This window comes from Columba livia, chromosome 17, assembly GCF_036013475.1.
Source record: "Columba livia isolate bColLiv1 breed racing homer chromosome 17, bColLiv1.pat.W.v2, whole genome shotgun sequence".
Taxonomy (NCBI): domain Eukaryota; kingdom Metazoa; phylum Chordata; class Aves; order Columbiformes; family Columbidae; genus Columba; species Columba livia.
In genome coordinates, this window is record NC_088618.1 from 10171771 (window position 1) to 10199214 (window position 27444).

At 46.4% G+C, this 27444-nt stretch overlaps 2 protein-coding genes across 3 annotated transcripts; one reads left to right on the top strand and one right to left on the bottom strand.

Annotated features, from left to right (window-relative positions):
* The first annotated feature begins 4089 nt into the window (after positions 1-4089).
* POP5 (POP5 homolog, ribonuclease P/MRP subunit) lies at positions 4090-5774 on the top strand. Of its 2 annotated transcripts, none has more exons than XR_010466797.1 (5): positions 4090-4256; positions 4336-4478; positions 4587-4876; positions 5252-5335; positions 5509-5774. XR_010466797.1 is itself a non-coding variant. In XM_065033752.1 (5 exons), exons 1-5 carry the CDS (start codon positions 4237-4239, stop codon positions 5610-5612), a joined length of 501 nt encoding a protein of 166 aa, XP_064889824.1. In that variant the 5' UTR covers positions 4098-4236; the 3' UTR covers positions 5613-5774. The 2 variants fall into 2 exon arrangements, 1 of the variants encoding a protein (XP_064889824.1); XM_065033752.1 differs by having other exon boundaries at positions 4098-4256; positions 4587-4736.
* A 340-nt stretch (positions 5775-6114) lies between these two features.
* On the bottom strand, positions 6115-25082 carry RNF10 (ring finger protein 10). Its single transcript, XM_065033747.1, has 17 exons — positions 24507-25082; positions 19716-19918; positions 18533-18732; positions 17453-17543; positions 16273-16457; positions 16057-16193; positions 14503-14663; positions 13814-13942; positions 13402-13660; positions 13040-13173; positions 11840-11957; positions 11408-11509; positions 10769-10903; positions 9921-10018; positions 9633-9693; positions 9316-9474; positions 6115-8417 (listed from the first exon to the last, which is right to left on the bottom strand). Exons 1-17 carry the CDS (start codon positions 24667-24669, stop codon positions 8341-8343), a joined length of 2412 nt encoding a protein of 803 aa, XP_064889819.1. The 5' UTR covers positions 24670-25082; the 3' UTR covers positions 6115-8340.
* Between the last annotated feature and the right edge of the window lie 2362 nt (positions 25083-27444).

Sequence of the window (27444 nt, forward strand, 5' to 3'; positions counted from 1 at the left end):
ATAGTAATTACCCTTTATCTTCAGAGACCAGAACAAAGAATAATTAATCCATTTTAATGTCCCTGTTAAGGAGGTATTAAATATGGGGTTTTTTTACAAACTAGATTACGTAGTAACTTATGTGGGCTACTGTTCAGTCTGTGTTCCCTAATGCAGAAAGGAAAGAGAAATGAGAATCCAGAACTAACTGGCCTAACATTCTAGTTTTTGCCTTAATTAACTAGTCTGGAAACAGCTGCTTGCTTCTTGCAGCAGCTTGCTGCAAATGAAAAGCATGCTGCCGACAGATCTCTCATATCTATTTGATAATTAACAACACTTGAGTGGAAATTTGACTAATTTTTAACATGTATCTATGAATAAAGTATTTGCGACTTTTCCCATAGCAGAGCCGGGTTAAACGAAGCTCAGAAATTCAGTTCTGTGCTCAGGCAGCACGTGCCCAACTCGCGGACACTTACGCCCTTTATCAGATCTTAAACTTTGACTTCAATCTTCCAAAGTGGCTTCCAATTTTCGATATCTTAATGGAAGCTCACTTGGGGTTTCTCTCAGAGCACATGGTCACTATTAATCTGACCAGCCATTTCCTGTTCGTTACTATTAAAAAAATAAACGAACTTACTCTTTTGATCTGAAGCAGTCAGAGATCGCACCACAAGCCACTGAAAGAGGCAGAAGCAGAATTTGCTTCGAATGGGCGGTTTTGCAAGACAGATGTTCGGCATGGCAGGATGAGCAGGGACAAGGGCAGCGCTGCGGGCAGACGGACCCGCAGCCGCGACCGCCCGGACAGCTCGAGATTAGGGGTTACACATCAAAAAGCTTCTATTCCTACACGTATGGATCTGAGGGATCCTCAGCTCAAAAGGGGGGAGCAGAGAGAGACAATGGGGGAGTAAAAGGGAAGAGACCATGGGAAGAGGAGGATGTCCCAAATATTAAATGACAGCATCCACATGGAGGGCTCCAGGCCAATGTGCTCGGGGAATGCGCTCTTCTGTCTCAGTGACCTTGTGAAGATAAACTGAACAAAAAGCTTCAGGCAACATCAGACAGAGGATTTAAGAAGCAGTTTTAATTTTAGCCAGATTGTTTTGTGTTTTCAGTTGCAGGGTTATCTGGGGACGCAATGTGCCTACAATAAAACAAAATAGAGTTGTCATCTCAACTCCCATACCACACCTGACGGCAAATTCAGTTTGGTGCTTCCAGGGGGAAGTGAAATTGTTGTTTTGTATATGCAGGGAAGATGAAATTGTGGTATCACAAGGATGGAACATCAGTGCATCCTAATTTTACTCCAGAATGTAATTATTTGGTTACCTTATGCATGAGAAACACACAAGACATACTCCAACACAACATGCACTAATACACTGGTTCCCTCTAATCACATCAAGTCCTTGCTCTGTGTCTTCAGACTGACAGCTATTTAATGTGAGCAAATCATTTAATCCCCCTATACCTGAGCTTCCTCATCTATAAAATGGAAACATCATACCTACAAAGAGTGCAAAGATTCACTCACTGATCTACGTTTTTTCAGAGAACACATTTGCTGTTAATTTTGGTTGTAGCAAATACACACAAACTCTAAGAGCTGGCTGCATAGAATAAAATGTATGCATTAATCACAATGTCTATTGCAGCTTATTAGCACGGCACAAATGTGAACTAACCCACAATCTGGAGATTACAAATCCCATATAAATCCAAAATAAAGGTCTAGATCTTAAAATCTGTAGTAAAATATCAAATAATGAACTAAAGTGGTTATAAAACCGGCCTGGACTGATTGGGAATAACCCCTCCACACACCTGCTACCACATGTAACAAACGCAGGCTGGGAAAACGAGACCGTAGTATTTTTCCTGTGTCTCCCCAGCATCACCGCTTTATTGGGCACCACTAATGAACACCGATAAAGAATCTTCTATCCAGGGTTCTCAAACCGCTTTACAGATTGTCTCTAATGTGTATAGACAGTGCACATTGTTTCCCCCTGTCCTCGTGTATTCTGTCCTCCATAATTTCAGTTTGATGACCTATCCCGAGGCCACGTTGTCTCTCCAAGTCTGCAGGAGAAACATCCATCCTCTCTCCTGGCAGGTCTCTTGACCCACTCTTCAATCTACATAGCGTTTTCTGACATTTTCTCTCTCAGATCTTTTCTTAGGAGACGGCTCTTTCCCACCTTGACTGCGTAACTCACCATCCCTTGCGATGGTTTCTTGAATCACTGACGCTGGGATCAATACAACAAAGCTGGCAGGAGGACGGGAGTGAGGAGGTGGGAAAACACATGTGAAGATGTTGTAACCTTTCAGTGTGTGCTGTCAGCTCGGCACACCGTGATGCCCGACCGGGCTCACACGGCTTGTACCAACACAGGCGGTGACCGCGCAGGGAGCTGCGGTGGCTCAGGGCTGCTCTGCGCATCCTCCAAACCAACAACGCGGCACAGAACGGAATATTCCACGTGAAATGAAGCAGGACAGGGCTCTCTCACAACACTGCTCTCTCTTTGCGTCGTGTCTCTCCTAATCAGCCTCCTGGACCGAAAACACAGGGCTCCGCTCTGCAGAGGGCCCAGCCTGTAGCGTGCACAGCGCACATGTCCTATTGCATTACAGGGCAGAGTGCACTCGTGCTGTGCTGTCGGAGACCCAGCCGTGCCTCCGACACCAGGAGGACACGACGGAGGGCAGAACAAAAGTGACCCGAGCAGCCCAGCGCAGGCATCGGGGGGATGCTGCCAGAAAGACGGGGGCAGCAGCAGATAGACCTTGGCGGGCAACGCTGAGAGGCTGAGCTGGGACCTCGCTGCACAAAGAACACACATGGGAATGCGTGTGATATCGCTCAAAAATGCCAGAATAGCTTATCAACCAGGAGCTCACTGCATTAAGTGGAACAGATGACAGTTATAGCCCAGTTTGGATATTAAAACATAAAGTAATACAGCAAAGTTCAACACAATGCCATCTCTCCCATCAAGAAAATGCTCCTGTCTGCATCAGCTTCAGAAGCTGACAAGCTTCCTCCAGTCCCTTTGATTGTAGCGCAAAAGAAAAGGTCTCTTGGCAAGTCCATGCTGGACCTTGCGTTTTATTTTCTCCCCAGGCAACTCATATTCTGTAGTTCTCAGAAAAACACGACTCAAAAATGTGATCACAGGTGAACGAGAGAGGAGTTAAGAGACAAAAGGAGAGAGGAGCAGAACAGGCATCTATTTCAGAGGGCAAAAGTTTATCACCCAGAACAGGATTTCCACTGGGTTTATCATTGTTTTCTGTGTCTAGAATTAAGGTCATTAAAGAAGATGTTTCCACTCTGAATTAGCAATGAGTTCCCACTTCACTCGTAGTGCCCCAGCGCTCCCGTGTGACTTGGTTCCAGGGCGCTCAGTGACACAAAGCGCTTCCCAACCCCCAACCGGCTCTTCCCCCCCACTCCGTTGCCCACCCCGCACCTTCTCCCCATGGCCGCTGCCCCAGCTTCTCCTGGTGCCAGAGCACTCCTTGCTTCCCCAGGCAACCTGGCAGAGAGAAGAGCTTGGAAAACCACTACAGAAATCATTATGAGAACTAACTCCGTTGTGCAGCTTCCTCAGCCGTTTGCATGTATGGATCAGACAGTTGGTACGTGTCCCAAACCGCCCCACGCCCGCAGCCTGAGGAGCTGCAAGTGCTGAAGTGCGGTTCTGTGGGGCAGGGCCGGCAGAGAGCCCCGCCGGGAGCACAGGGCTGGCGCCGGGCACTCAGCTGCAGCCCGCGGCCCGGGGGTGCGCGCAGCACCGGGACCGTCCTCACCTTCCCGCGGCTGCGGGGGAATGTCCCGCCTCCACCGCTTAGGCTGCAGGGCACCGCGCAAGGCGGGCGGGAGCGGCAGGGCGGGAAGGGCCGGCCCCCGGTCCCGCCGCCCTCAGCCCGGCCCGGGCAGCCGCGAGGCGCGAGCGCCCCCGCGCGGAGGGCGCGGGACAGCGGCGGGGTCGCCGCTCGAGCCGCCCGGACAGACCCGCTGCCGCGCGCGGGGGCGAGGGAAGCAGCGCGCATGCGCACGCGCTCCGCGGGCAGCCAGCGGAGGACAAGGCGAGACTGCGCTGGCTCTGGCGGCCGGGAAGTCCGTCCTCTGCCCCCGCCTCTGCGCGACGGCGATTGGCTGCGGTGCGGGGAGGCGCCTCGCCCATTGGCTAGGAGCGGCGTCCGTCCGGACGGGGCGCCGCCGCCGCCATGGTTCGCTTCAAGAACAGGTGAGGCGGGAGGCGTCGCCGCGGGGCCGGGCCCGTCCCGTCCCGTCCCCCGCACCCCCTGACGCCGCGCCCCCCGCAGGTACGTGCTGTGCGAGGTGGTGTCGGAGGACCCGCGGTGCCGGCAGTGCATCGAGGACCGCGCCGTGGGCCTCGCCGTCAGGGACGCCATCGGGCGGGTGCACGGGGACTACGGCCTGGCCTGCTGCTCCATCTCCTTCACAGGTGCGGGCGGGACGCGCTTCCCCGGGCCGCTCGGGGCGGGGGGCGAAGGCGGCTCCTCCGGGAAGGGCCGGGGCGGGGGGTCCGGGCTCACCGGTGCGTTCCCCGCAGTGAAGTACCTGAACGCCTACACCGGGACCGTGCTGCTGCGCTGCCGCAAGGACTCGTACCGGCTGCTCTGCTCGGCGCTGCCCTTCGTGCGGCAGCTGGAGAGCCGGGGCCAGCGCTACCCCTGCTGCCTGCGCACCCTGCACGTCGGAGGTCAGTCCCAGCGCCTCGGCTGCCCGAGGGGGAGGCCTCGGAGCTTAACCGAACCTTCCCGGCCCGCTGGAGGAAAAACCCCCTCTTACTGCTGCGTTGTGACACACCCGCCTTCTGTGTCACTGACTTAGTGGATCCAAGTAAGAAACAGGCAGCAGCAGCTCGTTGTTGAGGCCCTCAGTAATTCTGCGTGAATCAATATTTAACACAAAAGCAAAGCAGCAGATACTGTATTGCATTCTTTTCTCTTTAAAATATATTTTTAAAGTATCATAATGTCCTGAAAACTAACCAGTTGGGAAAAAAAACAGGCACTACATGTTCAAAATTACTATTCCACCACCTAACCTCAACAGTGGGGAAGTGAAGTCTACAGTCCCTTCTTAGCACTTGCATAATGAAGTTGTTGCCTGGGGCATTTGTCACTTCATAAAATCATCCTTAGACAATATACTAGCAGCTCAGAAATGCTCAGTTTTGTATATTGTTACATATTGTTCTTGTGACTCATACAGGTACCATAAGAACATGTCAGAAATTTCTAATTCAGTATAACAGAAGACAGCTACTGGTGTTGTTGCAAAACTGTACGAATGAAGGTGAGTTCCTCCAGCTGCTTTCCTAAAAAGTGGCCTCAGTTCCTGGGAGTTTTGTAGGTTATGCTGGGCTAGTTCTGAATTCTTGAACTGAGAAATGTTCTTTAGAAGTTGAGGATATTCCAGCATATGTGAAGAGATCAAGTAACGAGCCTCTGTTGCTCTCTGTATTGCAGAGGAAAGGCAGTGTATACAGAAGTCATTGTTGAGTTGTTCCCTCACAGAAGGGCAGTCTCGAAGTGGAGATGAAGATGATGATGATGGCACAGAGACCGACTGAACGTTACATTTTACTGCTCGCCTCTGTCCTGTACTTGTGTAATCAAGGTGTTACCAGTTACCTTCAGTGTTAAGCAAAGCAGGGGACAAAAAAAAGCATCTGTTCATATTTACACTTCATCCCCCCCATTCTAAATGTTCTTAAATAAATTTTTAAAAAGTATATATATATACGTAAGTAGGTTACTTGCCTGTTTCACACCAGGAGTCAAAAATCACCTGCACTCTTAAGGAATGTAGCAGCTCAATGTGATCTTTGTGCTGAGGTAGAAGTGAGCTTGAGGCAGTCAGCATGGACAAGGAATGTAGTTATTCTCTTCCAGTACAGAAAAAGCATTAACAATGTACTGTTTTTTACCTTATCTTCAAGTGCACCTGTTACCCATAGGGCTGCCTGTTGAGTTGTGAAAGCACCAGTTGTACACACAGGAGCTGAGATTACAGGGAACGCAAGGCAGAGCTGTAAGGCTCATCTCCAACTGACCCATTATAAAACTCATAGCTACAAGGACTGCTTAGATATTTATTAAGTTCACACCCATCAGTTACAGGAAAGTAGCATTGCTGGTATTCTCTCTGGAATCCATGGGAAAACGAGAAGCGACTGTCCCTGCGCAAGGGACAGTCACTCCCCTTGTCCTAGTGCCTGTGAGACGCAGAGGTGAGTTACACCAGCTCCAGCTATTCTGCCTCTCTTCCCAATGCAAAGAAAAGTTGACTATAAATGTGTAGAGATAATAGAACACAACAGATACTGGTTAGACATTAAGTAGTTACTCCTGTTCCATGGCTTAAAATGTCTATTGCAAATAGGAAACAATAGTACTGTGAACAGTTAACTGCATACTTGAATCTTTCTTACCTAGTTACTTTATCTACCCTCACCAATAGTTTTCCAATGTGCATATAAAGCGTTGACACCAAGATATGTTACTACCTGCAGACACCTTACATTTCTTTGCACTCTCTTGACAAGCTGTACTGTCCTTCCATCAATTATAGTTAATTGTGACCAAGCGTGAAGTCAAGCAGCTTTCAAATAATGTTTTGCAAGTGTTTCCTCTACCCTCCTGTAGCCACAGAAGTATTCTTTATATCCCCGCTCTCCCTCTTCGTTCTGGTTTATAGCCGCACACGGTTTTGTTAAGTACACTCTTTGCTACTAGATTCCCACGTGCACACACTTAAGCACCTCAGGGAAGCGCTTGTATAATGTGGAGCCTCCTGCTCTGAAATCAAGCGTCAGTGTATTGACATCAACTTTTTAAATAGGGACACAACCAATGAATTTTCCAGCAGTGGTGGAATATCTGACTCCGGGGTCTCAACCACACGCTGCCTTGCTCAGAGAACACATCCCTTCTCTAAAGCGCATGCAAATGCAGACAGGACACTGGTGCACGTGGGGCTGTAGAGAACTGGAGGCACCTGGCAGTTGGGTGGTATAAAACTATACACCAGCTCCCCAACACAAAAATCTGTTGGGAAGATTTGAATCCGTGCAGCTAAGTGGTCTGCTCCACACTGATGTGACTGTTACAGCTCAGGAAGGGTGCAGGACTGTAAGCGCGTGTGCGTATGATTTATTGCAACTGTTGGCCTTGACTGGTACATTACACCTACAGTTCATTTTATTCAACAAAATCCACACCACTTAACTCATAAGTTCAAATCAAACCGCAAGCAGTGCAGAATGTGGCCACCCAAAGAGCAGGGACAGGTCCAGAAGAGACATGTTTACAGCCCGAGGTGCTTCGTGTGGATCAGCTTACACCCCAGAACCAAGCGGATACAGGCTCTTCTCCCAGCACAACAGACCCCAGTTTCTTGCTGGGGGATAACAATTACCTACAGACTCTGGCTATCAGTTGTTCTTCCAATTCAAGAGCAGCCAGTGCCAAAACACCATTCAGGTAGTTACCAAGAGCCCTAGGGTGGAGTGTTTATTCTAGATGATCAGGTTACAAAGAATGTGTAGCCCATGGTTGGCAAAACAAAACCAAAACAACCTAGCAGCCTCACTCACCCACATTAAAACAGAATTGAAGAACTGAGAGAAGCCAGGAGGTTCCTTCTATCCCTAGTGCCAGTACACATTTTGAAATACACAAATTCATCAAGAGTCACTTCAAAACCAAGTACCCAACTTCTGCTTTACACTCACCTCAGCTTTAAATCTTTCCAAGCCAGGAGAACAGGAGGAATTCTTGCTCTTTAGTAAAAGAACAGAGAGAGCAGCTAACACTCTAAAGCCAGGAAGCTCTTTTGCCCATTTCTGGTGCAGCAGAAAGGAGTTTCTCAAGAGAGCAGTTAGACAGCATTACCGAGACAGCACGGCTGTCAGTCAGATGGACTACTGCAATTAATACTTGTAGGGAAATAAAGGCTCTCTGCCTCTTCACTTGGTGACACTGCAGTGTTCTGGCAGTGCCACACAGCTGTGAAGACCTTCATGCTGCTTATTAGGCCAAAAGAACTGTCTCGGCACAGACTAGAAGCCTTGGCTGATTTGTCTCTGTGTTGTTTCTTTCAAAACTTTGTTTCAGTATAAACTGATTAAGCAGCTGGAATGAGAAGATCTTACTTCAACATATACTGTCATGGCTTCCTCCTGAACCCCCTAGAAACACAAGTTTAGTCTGTTCAAATTTAAATACTTAAACTATAGCAGCAAAACAAAGCAAAATTAAAAGAAAACCAGGAGAGGAAACTTCTCTTGAATAGCAGAATCACTTTGTGTGAACAACAGAGGTGCTGAACAGTAGCTTCTGCTTCTGTTTCTTTCTTTTCTTGCCTCCCTTTTCCTCTGTGAAGGATTAAAACGATACTGTCATTTTCCTCATGGAACAGGAATTTCACACAGAAATGATAAATGGTCTTCCCTACCCTCATGACTTCTACAGGACCATGGTACTTCCTGTCAACTCACTGAGCACCAGCTAGTTTAATCTTAACAAAAAAATCACTGCAGACCCACTAAGGAAGACTCCATCACACCCAAAACAGTTCCAAACACACCTGGGTCTACAGCTGCTGTTGACAGCAGATCCCAGGACTGCAAATGTGCAGCAGTCCACCTTTCAGACAGGTATCGCTTTCATCCACATGCAAACCCCACTACAACTGGAGCTGATACCCATTTCACAGAAACTCCCAGCCCCTCCTGTCCAAGTCTCCATCATTCAGTGCCGTCTCCAAACAGCAGCCAAAGCTCAACCTCACAACTGAGCATTATACGTGAGTTTTATCAGCCAGCACCAAACTTAAAGGTTTAAGTTCATCTCAATTTGTTTCGGAACCCCTCCTTTGAAATCCTAGTTAGCAGTTACCTTGACACTTCTGTCAAATTTAAGTGGTAGTTCAGCAGCTCAGGTATTTTTAGTTTAAAAGTGCATAATCTGAACTTCCTTGAGATAAAGCTTAATTTAAGTTCCAGTACAGACATGGCACACACGATTGTCAAAAGCCATTCCTTGTCCTAACAGGACTCTTTGCTAGCTGGAAATCTCGCTCCCACTAAGAGCTTTAAGCTAACAGGAGCCCTAGTCAAGCTGTTCAGAAACCACAACCTGTTAATTTTCAGAACTGTTGTGGCCAATTTTTGGTCCCCAAAACTGCTGCTCTCACTTCTCCCAGAGGAGGAATGGGAAATACAAATGTTTTTTCACTTCAGAAGTTTTTCATGCCTTCTCCCTGCCTTTTACCTGATAAATGATCAGCTGTGGACGGTTTGTCCAGTTTCAGGAGGGCTGCCTCAATAGCTTGGCTGAAGGAATTCTGGAAGCTGGGCACAGGGATGCGGTCAGAGCTGTCACTTTCTCCATCACTATCTGCTGGCGCGGGCAGTGCCAGAGTGTTCTCATCTGAAAGGAAGAAAGGGCCCTGAGAGGCAGAAAGTTGTCTAAAATCTTCACAGTGCAAACGTCCCTGCACACTCCAGATGCTCCTTGTGAAGTTACAAGATTTCTTACATTTGGATGTATGGGAAAGAACTTGAAGTAGTAATACCACATTTTCTTACCTCTTGTCTTTGGAGCAGGTTTGGGCCATGTTTCTGGTTTTGCCTTTCCAACTCTCAACATCTATCAAAAAAGTTGTAAGATATGATTAAATCTCACATACTGGAACAATCCTGCGTATCCCTTAAGTGGCAAGAAAATTTAAGAACCCCTTCAAACGTTCAACCCTACGTTGTCTCCCTAAGATTCACCCCATGTTGTTTTTGTGGGGGAAGCAACTGTGTTCTCAGATTGATCCCCAACTAGGACACTAGTAATTCTGACAGGATTGACTGTGCTACACAGCTTACCTGGGCAAAGGAAGGGAAGGGAGACTCCTCTTCCAAACTCCCACAGAGCAGCGGGCTGACCTGGCTGGCAGCAGGTGACAGCGGAGCTGCAATAGACTCTATGGAGAAAGCAGCAGATAATTAAAGCCAGTCGCATTTGGCAAAGGCACTCATTATGTTGCTTAGCGGGATGAAACAAAGTTTTATTATCTTATGTAATTAACCATTTCTATCTCATCAGTTCCATCTGTTAGTCACACAGTGGGACCTCTCCAATTTCCTCCATCTTTTTTTAAGGGGCATTTAAGTTTCAGGTGCTTTTTTGTTTGTTTTGGGCATCCTGTTTGCTTATTTTGGGGTGTTGTGGGTTTTTGATGTTTTGTTTGAGAAAAACATCTAAGGATAGTTTCTATTTCATACTTTTTATTAACTGCAAGATAAAATGTTTGTTAAAGCATCGCTGGACAACAACCTGAGTGCTCATCAACTACATTTTATTTTAGTATAATGTGGTGGGGAAGATGGAGGGGGTAGGAAGAAAGAATGCCAGTAATGTTCTCCTAGCATACGCTTTTTTCCTCTTTTTTCGGGAGATTATTTTTCTTCTTTCTTTTGCCTCAGCTAAGACTTACAAAGATGGGGTTACTGCAGTGTAGATCTCATATTGTCACTAAAGTAGAGGTAGTAAAAAGCAGACAAAGGACTGGAAGGTTTCTTTGCCCGTGTGATCACACACAAAACGATAACACGGTTATCTAGGAAAGTAGCAGTCTTTGATTGGTATTGAGAAAGTTTAGCGTGACGACCTGAGCAGTAGATCCCAAAGAATGATCAAGAGCTGGATGTGACGTGTTTTTCCAGATGCTCACCTGTCTGAAACACAGGGCTTCTGCCAAGAGGAGACAGACAGAAGCTCTGATGATCAATTCTGGTAGTTTCTCCAGGGCAAGAGGTAAAAGCAGGGAACTGCTGCAGATTCTCTAAAGCAATATGGACCTCTGGATCTAGAAAGAGGTTTTAAATTAAAGCACTACACAATGTGGGGGAAGACTGTCAATATGCAAGTTGTTTCAGGAGTCTAGAAGGTGCCAACTCAGTTTTCTTTCCACCCTCTATTTTAGAGACCAGTACAGCCCTGCTACTGGATGGAAGCAGTTCCGAGGCTTTTATTTTTCCTTCTTTACTTTTCACTCTTTATTGTGATTACTACAAAAATAGAAATTAAGAATCCCAAGGGCTATATAGACCACGGAAATAGCTGTGCCCTCAAAAACCCTCTGTCTTGCCCATAATGTGCAACCACACAGGAATTGCATAACATCATTTAACACCCTGACTAAAACAGCTTATATCTTTCATTCTAAAGACATGGTTTCTAATACCTTGTAATCTTGTTCCAAGTGTACAGTACAAACTAAAGGCCTTAGAGTTCATCCTGTAGCTCAAGAAATCAGCCCAGCAACTAAAGAGGACTAGAAATCCACCACTTATGATCAACCACGACTTACATTTGCCCTGTTTCTTGTTTTCTTCCATCTCAATTCTGCGTTCACGTCGTCGTTCATCACGAGCTTTTTTCTGCCTCAGACGTTTCCTCTTTTCAAGGTCATCTAGGAGCAATGCACAGCATTGAATATCAAAAAACCCTACACCAATACTTTGGCAACGTTTTCTCTAGCTTTGAGAGCAACGCATTCAGTGGTAACACAGTAGTAACAAAATATGCTTACAAACAACATATGCTCTTCCAGGCAGTCAGGCTTCTTTATTATTTGTGTAATTCTTGTCTATAAAACAGTGAATTGGGGTTGTTCTGTCTAGCTGCCGCAAGAGGAGTAAAGCCGCTATGTATGTTCTTTTTTCTGCCATTAAGGGATAAGAACTACTTCCCCTTCACCCTCACAGATACATGACAGACCTACTAGAAAGGCAGTACCAACCTGAAAACAACTCTAAAGTCTCCTTAGAAACGATGGGCGGCTTCAGAGCCAGCTCACAAATGCTGAACTCACAGGTGAGAGGCAAGTGACACAGGTAACGATGACGCTGTCTTATATCCTGATTAAAAAAGAGCAGATATATATATATATACACACATATATGATTGCAACAAGGTCCAGAGGTCCATAGTGATGAACAGCTTATGGGGAAAAAAAAAAAAAAAAGAGTATGAAAAAATAGCAGCAGTGACACAATAATTGCTTTATAAACTACAAACACGTGAAGGATGCCCTGGGTCAGAACTAAATGCTCCCAAGATCTCCACCAACCACATCATAAGCAGATTTGGATGCAGTTACTCCAGTTCAGTTACTGATTTTCTTATTATTCCTCCCTTCTCATTCACACCACTGGAATAAAATTCTACAATACCCGTCCTCTACTGCATTTATTTTTGCACTGGACCAAGAGTGCCTTTTACACTCTGGCCCACAACCACCACTTTACTCAGCTTTCTTCAGTCTAGCTTTGTATCTTTCCTCACAGAGCCAAAAAACTTGAAGACAATTCCCTATTACCTCTGCATCCATTCTTTCTTGAGCATATCCTTTGTTAAAGATGAATTAAGAATCACGTGTAGTTGTCACTGCACATGTCAATTCTTACAGTTGCCTTTATCTGCCATAAATGAATTCAAGGCCCATCACCTCTTCCAGAACCTCAGTGCCTTCTCACTCTGTCTCAAACACCAAAGTTTCTTTCCATCCTCTTTTATTTTCATAGCATCCTACCTCTGCCCTTGATGCTCAGAAACAACTGTTTGTTCAAGACAGAGGCAGAACGCTTCTTCAGGTTAAGATGATAACCTGTCCCGTTCAAGCTACTGTCTTGGGTGAGAAAATTATTTACTTTTTTTTAAGACAGCTTTAAAAAGAAACCAACCTTCAGTTTGCAATTCTCTTACTTACAGAACTTCCTATCTTCTCAGAAAAAAAGCACACTAGACTGGAGTCTACTTATCACAACTAACTTAAGGTACTGCATCTCAACCAGGTGCTCTTAATCATGCAGATTAACATGCCTACCCATTCATAGTTGTTATTTCTTATTACTGAAGAGAAACAAGTCTCACCTGTCAGCCACAATGATCGACCTGCCAAAACAAGAGTCCTGAATTAATAAGGAGATAAAATAACTACCTCTGTCATTGAGTAGCCAGTTATCTCCACTACAGCTGCAGTTATCTTCTCTGGACTCTTCTCCAAGCTGCCATATTCACGAACAAGACATCGAACATTCACAGGATGCAGATACATACACTGTCCATCCTCCGCTGTAAGATAAGATACCATCACTTGTTCTTTGCCCATAATTTTCAATACCCTTCTCCCCACCTCAGTACATTCTCCAGTAATAAAATTAAAGCTCCTTTCTGTGTTTCTGTGGGAGTTTTATCTCACAGGGTTTAGCTGCATCTAATGAAGTGACCAACATCTTCCTCAAGAAGGATCCCAAAGGAGGCACCTCTGCCACCATGATTCCACAATTTCATTGTACTGACCTTGATAGAAATAGTAAAAAGGAGAGCTGTTAAGATGTCCACTGCTACTTGTATCTTTAGATTCCTGGTAGCTTGTTTCAGCTGGATTTGATTCTTCTGTAGTGTTCAGAGCAGGTTCCGCTATGGTGTCCACCTCAGGCACCTCCTCTTCATCCAGCACTGCCTCTTCTGCTTCCACAGGAGGCGAAAAGGAACTCGCCAGATCTGAGCAAGGCTCCACAAGCTCCTCATCAAATGCAGAGAGATATTCCACACCACACTATCACCGTGGAGAGCATACAGTTAGTACCACATCACCTCCAAAAGATTATCATCTCTGCAAAAATCTTTGGCACCAGTTCACCATACACTGCAGTGTGAAGTGGCAGAATTAAGGACTAACGAGATCTGCCAGAGCAGAGCTGTCACCCACCTTTTTCTCTTGGGAAACCGCAGCCTCCACAGCCTTGGAGCTTTCTAGGGCCAGTTCTTCCACCGCTGCGCTGATTCCAGCAATGCCATGGTTTTTATCCTGGTCAGCAGAGAGTGCTGTTTCTCGCTCCTACAGGTCATTCAAAGAGAACAAGTTCCAATATCCTATTTAAGCCAGGAGACTATCGCCATAGTTATTTTCAGCCTTGCCCTTATACTTCAGGATTTCATAAATCTGTAATTCATCTGTGACAAAGGGTGACCCTTGAAGAGAGGTCCTCTCCTTATTAGTGGAAAGTACACCCATTGTAGGATGCCTAAAGGCTTTGAAAACTAATAATCTACAAGTTTACTCATGTTTGTCTGATAGAAGTTATTCCAGAAATTGCTGGATCTGAAAGGGAAATACATCTTCCTTTGAAAGCAGAACTCCTTTACATTTATGGAATGAATACTATCCAGTAAAAAGCACTCTGTTCTATCTTGACTGTCAGGCCAAATACCTGGGGTCCAAAGGCTACAGACTCCTCCAAGATTTAAAATGCTATTCAAGCAGCAAACATCAGCACCTTGCTAGAACAGGCATCATGGAGACCAGAATAACCACACAGAACCACTTAGGAAGCAGAACATGGAGCACTCAGCACGCTGTTAAAAGTAGTTACTAAAAGCCTCCCAGAAGATTCTCACCTTCAGTTCTTCGATAGCTGCCTCAATAAAGCAAGCCTCCGGGGTGTGTTTTTCTTCCTCGTACTGTTTTAGTAACGCTGCTTTCTCCTCCAGAATCACCAGCTGCAAGACTTGCTCCCTGGATGCCAGAAGCAGCTTGGAATAGTGACTCTGCTGGTCATCTGAACAGAGGAAGCACCAAATCATCAACATCCACATGCAGATGCACCAGTTTGAACTGCTGTTTCTTCTGAAGTTTTGTTCCTGCTCAATTTAGTGAGTTAATCTACTCCAGGGTGGACAATACTTTGCAAGGGTTTGATACAGACTCTGTGTATTACCGTTATATCACTGGTGCCATATACCCCTCTGCTACACACATCTCCCCCACACAGCAGCTGGTTCCTTTTCTCTATATACTCAAAATACTCCAACTGGAAAGTGATGCAAAAGCGACCTCTGTTTGGTCTCAAATTAGTTCATAAACCCATTTGTGTTCAAAATCCGTACAAAACATTACTACAAGTTTTATACAAGAAGCATTGCAGAAATAGTACACTAAAGAACTGCAAGTTTAGCAAAAGCTAGTCACCTTTGTTACTGCAGAGCTTATCTTAACTATAAACTTCACAGCAACCACAGCATCATATGCCAGTACAGTCCACATGCCCACTGCTCCCCAAGGGTCCAACCTCGTCTACAGAACACCAAGTGAACACTGACTTTCCTGGGTTTAGAGTGATCTCAAACCCCACATTTGTTCTTTTGTTAGCTTCATGAAAGGGATTTTAAGCCCTTTACTCCCAAATACTGAGGAGCATGTATGCACAGACCCTGCACGCTGGATACCCATCATGCGTTAAGAGACTTGACTTTTTACAGAGAGCTGAAATGCAAGCAGCCTTTTGCAAATGTGACTGCAAAATGGAGTGAGCCAAGACAGCCCACAAAACAGCAACGTTCAGTAAAATTATTTCTTTAGTCACAAAATTCGAGATACTAACAGATAAGATGATGATGTGTTAAATCACATTACTCGACTGGAGAAAACTGAAGAAGTCAGGCAACAGATGTTTGGAATAGGTTTGCAATAATTTTGATTATTTTCCCCGTACCATTCACAGATTTTAGTTGATAAGGTGATGAAAACCCTGTTCAAGATTACATCCTTGAAATAGCTTAGACACAGATACAGTTATTTTTGCTAAACTGTGTAACAAGGAGCCAGGAAGAAAAAGTTAAGGACACTGAAGAGCCAACAAGAGCATCAAGAGTCACACCAACAACTGTACGATACAAAACACACGTCCAACTAACAACTGAGAAGGCAGGAGTCTGCAGTGCAGTAACCTGAAGGGAAACAGCACACAAGCTAAAGCCTTACAAAAACAAAGCGTGGGTAGAAAGCTTATTATTAACATGTGCTCATTAAGTTTTGCAGCGCTAAACCCCATGTTTGGTAGCCTGGTCTATTTTGAGGTGACAGCACAGCATTGCTACGGCAAACCCTCTCTACACAAGCCCTACTTGTAGTTAGGAGCAGGATCCCAACCACCAGCACTCAGACACACTCACCTCTGACGTAAACGGGCTGCACCACGTTCATCCACTGAGATTTGGGCAGTGCTATCAGAACACCTTTCTCTCTTCTCATAAGTTGCATCGTAATGACATCACCGATTGCATATTGACGTGTTTCCATAGCGATAACACTGCAACATAAGGAGGAAGTCAGCAGGGCAAAAGTAACATTTCAAAAAGATATATCGTTTAATAAATATCAAGTCTCACCTCTTGAGGTCCTTCTTGTGAACAGAGCCATAACAAATAGGGCACTTACTCCAGGCCTTTTCACTCAAGGAGAGATAGTGCAGGATGCACGCCCAACAAAAGATGTGCCCGCAGCGGGTGATCTTTGCTGCGGTAGGCGGGTACAGACATATTGGGCAAGAGGGCACCTCATGGCTACAAATTCGCTGAAATGGCACATGAGAAGAATGGTGCAAGCTTTAGAGTCAGAAATCTGTTCCTGTGCTACAGACTAAGCCACCTGTAAGATCTACTCTAACATACTAATCTTCCAGCTCTTTAAGCTCTGCTTATTTACCAAGAGATTGAGTACACTGTGAACTCAGTAACACCTTAGATTTCGCATGGAATAACCTTCAAAGCCACCCATTTAGTATTTCTACTTTAATGGCATTTAAAAAGTGACTCTTCTCACACATCCCCTCATGTATTCATCATATCTGGGAGTTAGCAGCATCTTCATCATCCAAATTCAGACACTGAGAAGACAGCAAGTGAGCTGTGTCTTCTCATACAAGCAGACATATGCAGCCCTGAGACTGAACTTACCTATTTCTCTGAACATGCCAGTTTAGTCAAATGCTTTGTTAGCATCTGTATGTTGCAGAGACGTAAATGCCAAGCAAGCACCTGGGTTTTTCAGCTCTCTCAGTGTCAGGTAACAGTGAAACTACCTCCTCACCAGAGTAGTCTTGGCAGATACGAAGTTTCAGCTTGAGTCAACTGAGAGTTCTGACCACAGCTCTCAAGACATTTTCCATTTTGTTGCTAGGCAAGATGGGCAACCTATGCACAGAATAATTATTCAAAACTCTACACTCTAGTCCTCTTCCATGGACTCATGCCCAAGTTTTCTGTTAATATCTCGATCACAAGGACTCTGTCTACAGAATGTCAGATACTATTTTTGATGAGCTCCCATCTGCGAAAGCAAGAAGCTGCTAATTTTCCTAATAGATTTTAGCACTTCTCTTTTCCTGTCATGAAAGTATTTCATAATATATTCCATGACAGATCTTTCCCAGTATTGTGGGAGTGACAGAAGAGGCCTCAACTCAAAAACAGCTGAGTTTTACGTAACATCAAAGAGATAAAGAGGCAGTTAAAGACAGGTTGAGCTTCTTAATTAGAGAAGAAAAAAATCTAGCCCATCACAACTGACCACTTGCTCCACAAAGTCCCAGTTGACCAAGGTATCTGGATCAGCAAAGTGGACTGTGTAGTCCTGTTCTTCAGAGACAACAAACTGGCAGCTGGGGAAAGGCAAAGAGACAGATGATCCACTCAGTTGTTTCTAAAAATTCTTCGAGAACTATCCTATAGGATTATTCTTCTTTGTCCAGCAGAAAACCGCCGGATGCAGTCACAGTAACTTCTACCAACAAAACCCAAAAGAGTTCCATTCACAACCAGATTTCCAGAATACAGAGGCATCTAATTTCAGACAGATGCAACATCACATAGTAGCTACAGAATGAGGCAGGCAGAACGGTGTTCCAGAAACATGTAAGAAACAGCCAGCTCCCTCAGGGATCTATTAAAACACAGGAACCCACAAGTGGGAAAAATATGCTCACGAAAACTAGAACTCCTGGAGTTCCTGCAAAAAGGCTTCACTACATTAAGCCACAAATCAGAAGCACCAATGCTGAAAATAGCTTTTCTTATCTTTGACGCGATCAGATACAGGAAGTCCTGAACATCCTTCAAATTCCAGTGAAAAGCGGCCATTATTTCCAGTCACAAGCAATTTTGCTGCTGGATTAATATATTGATATTTTATTTGGGTTATGCTACATACCTATGGGCCTGTGAAATAACCAGGTTCTGAGACTTACAAATTCAGATTAGGTTTGTTCCAGCAACTGCTACCCCTACCAGCTCAACATACTAATTTTTTGGGAAAAAAAACAACTATTATCTTCTGCAAGGGAACTACATAGGGTCTTCCCAAATGGAGTGTCATATTCCACAGACGATGCTAGAAAATTAGAGCAGAAGACTAACTGGTTTGTATCTAAAGGACTCACACCATCAGACACCTTCTAAATAGGTAAAGACAATTTCATGTTTTTAATCCTTTCAAGTATAGCCATTACCAATAAAAACGCTGTGGAGAGGTAACTCCACCCTAAAAAAGTGAGTATGAGTAGTCCAGGTCAAACACAGCTCCCTGGCTGACCACCCCTTACAGCTCAGAGTCCCTGCACAAGTCTCAGAGCCCTACTAGGCTTCCACTCACTTGGCCTGGAGGAAGAGCTCCTTGTTGAAAGGCTTATGTCCCCACTTGTTCCTTTTCCCCCAGTTGCCATGTCCATTCCCATCAAAATGGGCTGCTTGGCCACGGGGTTCAAAAGTGAAGTTCAATAAGTGGTTCAGATTAATCTTCTTGGGACCAGAGAACTGGGCAGGGCTGAACTCTGCCCGCTGAGCCTCTGCTACCTAAGAGACAACAGCATTTGTTAGAATTTGCTACAATTTACTGCAAAAGCACCAATACAAGTTGATACCCAGGCCCCAGCAGCGATTACGTACAGAACAGGCAGCATCCACTCACTCACCTTCTCCCATTCCAGTTCTGTAAATCAAGCAGTGCAGCGTTAGAAGTGCATGAGAACCTGGAAGTTAGAACTGAGTGGTCTTACCCCACACTGATGAAAAGGAGGAAAGCAAAAAAGATCCCACATAAGGACAAGTAAAAGCTGGCAAAACCTAGTAATCAAGGTTAACAACAGAAGAAAGTTGTTTGAATCCTAACATTCTTTTAGATGGTGAATAATAGCATTCTCATCACTATTTGCACAGGTTGTACTTGCTTTAGTCAGTTTTCAAACAATGAAGCAAAGAATGAGAATTCAGAGACAGCAAGTGAGTTTTAACAGAGTCAGCAATTTAGGTGAGCAGTGTTGCTCATCCACTAAAACTGAAAAAAGAAATGATCAGAGTTCTCTGTGTCAATGAAAACCCACCATTAATCTATAGTATTTAAACCCACATCCACCTAAAAGCCTTAGTCAGGTTTTACTCTGTTTTGATGTCACCAAGTTAATAAAATTCCTTTCCCAATACTGCGATTCCACGTAAATTTGTACACTGAAGCAGTTAGACACAATCACCTCAGCTAGAAATTGTATCACTGGATATTTTCCTGAAGGACCTCTGTTTCATGATATATATACATGCCCCGTCTAGGTACCAACTCCTCAGAGAGTATTTTTTATTTCAAGTCTCTCAGAGCAGAGAGAACTCCTGATGTTGCAAAGTCGTTCCGCTCACACTCTGGCACCTCAGAGGTGTCAGCACCTCTTATCGCTCCTTCCCTTCCCAGCCCAGGAGCTGAACACAGCAGACCTATCTAGGCAGGCCAGAGCGATCCTCTCGTCCCAAGCAAGAAGGCCTCGGAGGCACGGCATTACAATTCTCACCTCATCGCGTCTTCCACCATTACAAGAGCTAAAAAGTTTGCCACTTCCACCACTACCTCCCCTTTGAGGGGGCATCTTGTTAAAAGCTTTGCTTTTCTGTGAACTGGAGCGACGGGACTGACTAGAAAAGTTCTCATTTTTGGAATATGAAGTTTCTCTTTTACGGTTATAACGCTGTTTGGATCCACTCGCATTCTTTCCATCTGAAAGAAATAAAAGGAAAAAAACCAAGAATCAGACCAGCATGCTCAGAGCTGTTGACACACACTGCACCTCCGTCAGCACCGCGCTCACTGCTGCCCTGCTGCAAAGGCGGGTGTTTATCAGGACATCAAAACCCCCGGCAACCCACACTGCTCCATTCCTATCACTGCCTAAAGAACTGGTCAGAGAGCACAAAAGAAGGATGTATTTGCTGTGCTTTATGTTTTATTAGAATGGCTGAATTTTTCTTTATCCAGACTTGGAATTGCCACCACCAGCCATCAGTGTGTTGCCTGGTACCTAAAGGGTTAAACACCAACACTACATCTTCAAGCCCCTTTACAAAGACTGACACCAACCAGTTAATTTTTCGTTCTATTTTCTGAAAACAGACAATTTATCATATATTGTTGCCTCATATAAATCTATTGCTGCCCGTGTTTGCCTCGAGGTTTCCCACTTTGCAAGACCCCATTCCCTGTTTTCACACTGTTCTGCCCCTTACACTTAAAAGACTCCAACAAGCTTTATCCAGTTTTAAAAATACCCTTTTCTTTCACAAGGCAAACAAATGCTAATCGATCCTGAAGCAGGGCACATACCTAATACCTATTATTTAAGTACTAAGTCCACCAGCTTACACGACATGGACTATTTGCCTGAATGCAGGCTGAGCGCATCACTGACCCTAACGCAGGGCACAGCGGTGAAGCACAAAGCAAAATACGGCAGAGATGAAGCTCACAAGAGCCGAAAAATCAGTCAGGCTCTTGAGAGGTTTCCTGTGCCTAAACAGCTGTTTCACGAGACTGCTAGAACAGAAAATTAATACTATTAAGATACTTCTAATAGTCTTAATGTAAGATCAGAGTTGCCTCAAGGACACAGCAGACTGCTGACCTGTCCCTCCACTTCCACCAGCTTCTCTAAGCTTTATGTGTAGAAGGGTTATGTTGAAAAGCTTGGAAACGAAACTCTGCAGGCCCAGCAAGACGTCTGTCCACACCAGCCAGCCCCACAGTCACTCGGGACACTCAGTGTTACACAAACCATAATGCCTCGGACAATATCCAGATCCATGTTATAAAAGCCCACTGGTTCCCTTTTCCCACTTCGGCGTCCTCCCCATCCCTTAATGTAAATCTTGCAGGGTAGGCAAACACACCACTGTGATTCCGGATTGCGTTGCTCTTAGTTTTCATCACCAGCGTCTCCAGTTTCCCCCTTCCCTGGCACCGCTGGCGACCTACCCAAGCATTTAAAACAGCTGGAATGGGATTATTCACACAAAGTCTCACTTTTTTGTTATTTTTAGTTTTCTCTCCCACCTGCACCCCCAAAAAGATGGGGCAGCAGACTAGAAAGTCTGCGTGTTATTGTATATTACTGAGGATCTGACTTCTTAAGAATAAGTTATAGAAGTGGTCTGACTGGGTTCTGGGGTGATCTGCTGTTTCTCGCACAGACTTCAGTCTTCACCTTAAACTACAGCTATAGCGGTAAATGGTCACTATCGCTACTTTCACACGACGTGACAGAGCCATTTTGCAGACAACCTTTGTCACCAGAACTGGTCACTTACTCTGTTAGTCAAAAGGCTGATCCTATAATTCAGAATCAAACCCAACTCCATTGGAACCACAGCTGTGCGACTCAAACACAGGCTACAAAGATACGGGCTGAGCATTATCGGGGAAAAAACATACCAGACATTGCCAAGTACTGAGGGTGTGACCAGGTCTGGCTCAATGATTATTTAGACAGACATTTTTTTTTAGAGTGTTTGTAGGGAAGAGGCTCTAATCAACAGCACTGAGTCTCTGGTCAAAAATCAAGTAATTTTGAAGAGGTTTGGACAACCACTTGGGTTGTTCAGAAGCAGAGCTTGTTGCTTCAGAGCTCAAACACCCGCTTAAATTTGCAATTTCAGTGAACGCACATGCCTATTGTTTCTATAGCAACTTGACAGTTTCCCTGCAATCAACTGGGGAAAACAAACAACTCCAAAGAAGTTCAGTCTAAACTGGGTCTTTACAAGGCCCAGGAACAAGGAACAGCTTGTACCTGCAGCTGACAGAAGAATTTCCTACCACTTACCATTTCAATCAAGTTAATCACCATCAAATTTGTCAGTCAGCTGGGTTACACACATTCCTGTCATACTACCGGTCCTTTCATATCAACTCCTAGAGCCTTTGGGAGTCACTACAATGATTCTCCTATTTTGTAGGAAAGTCCTTTAGACTTGTTAAATCCCAGCTTTAAGTAGCATAGGTTTGGATTTGGGAGTTTCTTTTTTCCTTCTCTTTTTTTTTTTTTTGCAAATTAGGAATGAGCATCAGCAATAGTGCTGGTGAGGTACTTACTCTTCACTCAGGGCCTCAGTTAGTCCTTTTGCCACTCTCACAAGATCTAGCCTATAATAAATGTATCTGCCTATCCACACACCAAGAGAACACAGACTTATAAAAAATACTGTCTATGTAATTTTATAAAAGCAGCAACAAAGCCGTTCTTGCCTTTTGGAGCAAGGCCTGACATCTGCGGTTTCTCCTGCTGGATGCCACGTTGTGTTGGAGGACCCCTGTCTCCAAAGATCCAGAGAGAGAACACCAAATTCACAGGACTAAAAGCAGCTCTAGGTGACCACTTCGGTGCTGGAGCTGCAGTACTGGTTTGCTACTGGGGTAGCAAACTCCAGTTTCTTCCCATCTTTGTTTGCTTTCTTCTCAGTTTCAGCTGAGCCGTGTTGAAGCCAATCACATTGCAAAAGGGATTTCGGTGGTGGATCACACTTAAGACATAGGGTGGTTTCATAAAAACACACTGAAGCCGTTCCTGCTGCTACAGCAAACATCCCAATGACCAAGAGGTGACTGGGCAGTCACACACCCCAGCTAAGCACGCTCACACCTTCATAATAAGGCCCAGGAACATTTGTGAAAACTAATGTCATCCATCAGGTCTCAAGGACTACAGAGATACCCAAAAAGCCAATTTTCCCTTAGCTACTTTAGTCCATCCTAAAGGGACGTGATTCCTGTTGGCGCACTAATATAATTGAAAACTTTTCTGACGGAAGCATCCTAGTTTTAGTTTCTAAAGCCAAGTTTGCAAGATAGCTAGAACCCAACTTCCACAAGTACAAGAGCTTACAATTTCCTTTTGAGCCCTTTTCAACTGTGCTGCAAGAGAAACATGGAGAAACTAGCCCCTCACACTGCCTCTCACAGTAGATGCAGAGTTTATACACTTTGTTATTCCATCAGAAGCCAAAGATCTGGTTCCAAAACACTTATTGCACACCTAGCATGTGACATCCCCTGCTTCCATTGGCCCATCCTTTAGAGGGGGAAAAATATAAGAGACAGCAGTAGCTACGGACAGTAAGACCCTCACATCAAATCTGCTGCTGACGCAAAAAACTTTGCAAATCAGGTAGGAGTTCTTCCAGAAATTACTGGCTAAGAAGTTCTTTCTAAGAAGACTTTCACGTGTTTGAAGTTAATGCTTCACTACAATCGCACAGTTACACCACAACCTGGGGAGCTGTGACCTCCCACGTCACTCACTTCAGCCTACCCCTGGAAGATCAGTTAATACAGGTGAAAAGCAGGTAATATGTGGTTACTCAAGATCCAAGTGCATTTAGAAGGTCCAAAAACAAGTCAAAGCTTTCAAGATACTCATTTTGTTAACCCTCGGGAACACACCGCTGCTCCCTCAGAGACCTGAAGTAATACAGCTGAAACAAACAGCCCAGGAGGAAGGAAATGAGTACAGCGACGGCGTTGTAGCAACCTGTTGACACTCTCAGATGTACTTCCAGGACTAAAACCACTAATTTTAATCACTACTGCCCCATTTATAGGGTTTTTTTTTGGGGGGGAAGGCAGGTTGTCAGGTACACTCTGCTCCCAAACAGCTGCAGAGAACTGGCGGTGGCTCAGGTCTTACCTTGATAAGACAGATGACAGGAGCCATAATGGCTCTTCATGAACTGTCATGTCAGCAAAACCAGCTGTTTGCTACGACAGACGTCACGCTCTGGGTTAAATGCCAGAGGAGCAAACAATACGTAACTAACTTTAAACTCCTCCAAAGTATATTACTGAAACACAGCCTGTGTGTATCGATACAAGACCTCCTCAAGCAAGATATAAAAGCACACAAAGCTTAAGTACAGAGTTAAGGTTTCTCTTAATAACCACTGGGAAACACATATTCTTGCAATAAAACCAAAGTTTTGGCTCTCAAGTTGATTACTCCAATGCTAATGGGGCACTGATCCTTAGAGGAAGAGGAGAGCAGAAGCCACAGCTCAGCGAACAGTGACCGAAGCCGGAAGAGGAAGGAAAAAGAAAGCAAGAACAAGTAGCGACCTGAAGCGAAGGCTGTTAAAATCCAGACAAACCACCCCACAAGGAGCTCGGCGTCACCACACAGCCACCCCAGCGCAAGCCCACCGGCTTCGCGGTTACCCCGTTCTTCCCGCCCGAGCTCCCCCGCTCCCGACCCACCGCCGGGAGCCAGAAGCCGCCGAGCGGCCGTCGCTAACGGCCTGACACCCGCCTCCCCGGCTCTTACCGCCTTTGGGCTTAGACTCCCCCGCGGCGGGCCCGGCCGAGGCGGATCGCGGCTGCTGCCCTTTGCTGCCGGCCGAGGAGCCGGGCGTACCGGGGCCGCAGGGGCTGCTCTTGTCCATGGCGGGGGCTGAGGCGGGGGTCGCGCCGGGCGGGCTCTGCAGCATCAACGGGCGCCCCGGCGGGCGAGAGGCGGCCCTGAGCGGGGGGGGACGACGGGCGCTGGCGGAGCCGGCGGGGGCCCAGGCTCATGGCCCGCGGGGGCGACCGGCGGGGGCGGCGCAGCGCGGACTCGGCCTCCTTCATGGCGACATCTTCTCGCTGCTCCGCTCGAACCGGGGAAGGCCGCGGGAGGCCGGGCCGGGCCTGCGGGGCTCCGGGCTGAACGAAGGAAGAAGCTGCTCACGGAGCCCCGCGGGGCCCGGCACTGCCTGTCGCCCGAGTGGTCGGGACCACCCAGGCACCCACCGGCTCCTCGGCGCCGCCCCGGCCCCGGCTCGGCCGCCGCTGCCCCGTAATGGCGACGAGTCGCCCACAGCAGTGGCGGGGACCCGGATGGAGCCGGTCCGGGCGGGGCCGCGGGCACGCCGGGACTCGTAGTCCCGCCCGCCGCGGGGCACGCCGGGAGCTGTAGTCCCGGGGGCACTCGGTCACGGGCCCGGCCGCCCCCGGGCCCCCCGCACCCAGCCCGGCCGCCCCCGGGCCCCCCCGCACCCAGCCCGGCCTCTAACTCCTCATCCAAGCGATACTTTAAACTCCTCCTTCAAAGCAAAAGGGAAAGAAAACACCAACAACAAAAACAAATCACAGGCAGAGATTCTAAAGGCACTTTAATTAACCGTTAAAATAACATTCAAAGATCTTAAGTGTATCTGCTGATCCCTTCCCCATTATTTCAGGGATGAGAGCTTCCAAGTTCATCGGGAAATCAGTTCCCAGGTTTCCTACAAGAAAAGTAGGGGTGGAATGCGAAAGGGCAAAGCAAACCAATAGTATTTTAGGAGAAGCCTCATAAAAGGCCTCCTTTTAACTCCTGTTCACTCCCCATTTAGGTCTATTACTCTGAGATTTACTGACCAAATTATAAGGATGGTTAACGAAGTGTTCAGATGTTTTGGATTTGAGAAAAGAAACTTTCTACCAAAGTTAGTCGTCCACATTCACAGGGAACTAAGAAATAGCATGAGCAATACTAGAAAAAGAGGGTAGACAGCCACAGAACTTTTAAAGGCAGAACACAGTACTTTTACTAGCAAAGAAGCTGGATGTGGAAAGAAACTTAGGGGAAAAACAGCAGAAAAAAATCCTTAACTAAAATAAAAACATCAAACATCCCAGCAAAATGCAGAATCTGCAGAACAGTCCATGGCTCTAAGCACCCTCGAGGGTGCAAAAGTAGCAGGACCCAGGCAGACCAGGAGGAAGCGGTCTAGTGAATCACTAAATTCCTTCCCATAGGCCACTGACAGGCAGGATTATATTTTCTGTCAAACTCCTGCAGAAGAGATCATCAGAACTCAGCATTACTATTCAAGTGCTGTCTTTGGAGAGTGAAGGAAAGGACTTGAATCAAAGGTCTTGTGAAAGAGGAAGAACCCGAAAAATGCACGTAAGGGGTACATAAAAAGGAACATCAGGACACCAGTCTGCAGAGAAAGTCTGACTGGATTAGCTAGTGTGCACAGAACTTGCTTCCATAGAAGTAACATTTTTGCTTGATTTTTGAAGTCTATATACCATTCAATAGGAAGACATTACAATTAAACACTTAACCACTTCATATGAGCTGTAATGCCATGCTCAACGTTGCATCGCTCCAGAGACTGAATGGCACACTCCGCAGAGTCTTGCTACATCTCTTCTGACACGTCTGTGTCCTTTATCACAGCCTCTGATTACCCATGGCTACCTGTAATAAACAAAGAAAAGCATTCAAAGCTGCTGGGGTGCCCACCCGCCAGGACCCCACAGGTAGCACCACTCAGGGACAGTTCCAGGACCCGCACCGGCCCCTCCAGCCGAGGGGAGGAGCGAAGCACAGCGGCGGCTCAACACCCCCAGCCCCGCCCCCTGCGCACCGCCCGCCCGCCATTGGTCACCGCCACCAGCCCCCCGAGCGCTCATTGGCCAGGACGCGGCCTGCTTGGGGGTGTGTTCCCGCTGGGACCAGCATGCTTCGCGCCTGCGCCCGTTCCCATAGCGACGGGGACGCGCGATGCCGCAGCAGCCGCTTCGCTCCGGCGGGGCCGCGCCCGCAGCGCCCTCTCCTGGCGCCCCCCACGCAACGGCCCCGCCGCCGCGGCTGTCCACGGTAAGAGGGGACACCGCGGGAAACCGGCTACAGCCTGAACGCTTCACAAAACTATTGTAATACTGAGGATGCCGCAAGGGAATAGGAAGGAGACGTGGCTAAAAGGCGCCCCAGTGCTCTCCAGTAGTTGGATTTACTGCCAAACTGAGCCTGGCTGAGCGCTCCCCGTACCTCCAACCAGACAAAAGCTTTGGGTGCACACAGGGAAGCAGCTTCTGAGATTCTTCTCAACAAGCTGCGATCAGCAGGAACTTTCTGAAAACACATGTAGGGCAGCGAGCTTATCTTCAAGGCTCCACACGTCTACCAGCACAGCCCTTAACCACACCAGGTCACTAGGATTCAGCCACCGGGCAACCGGGCTGCCCCCCAGCCAGGCCTAGGGCCAGCTGTGACTCTGCTTGTCCCTGACACCGCAGGGCTCCTCTGTGTAGCTCTGGGTTACTGACTTAATCGTGCATTTAGCTCAGCATTCAGATATTCTGGATTTGAGATTTCTTTGGAAGGTGGTTGTTCACAGGGAAATGAGGAGCATGAGCAACATTAAGGAAAAAGAGAAATCTCATGTCCACAGAACTTGTTTTTCCAAAAAGTGTACCAACACCCACACTGCTTGACTTCTGCTGTGAAG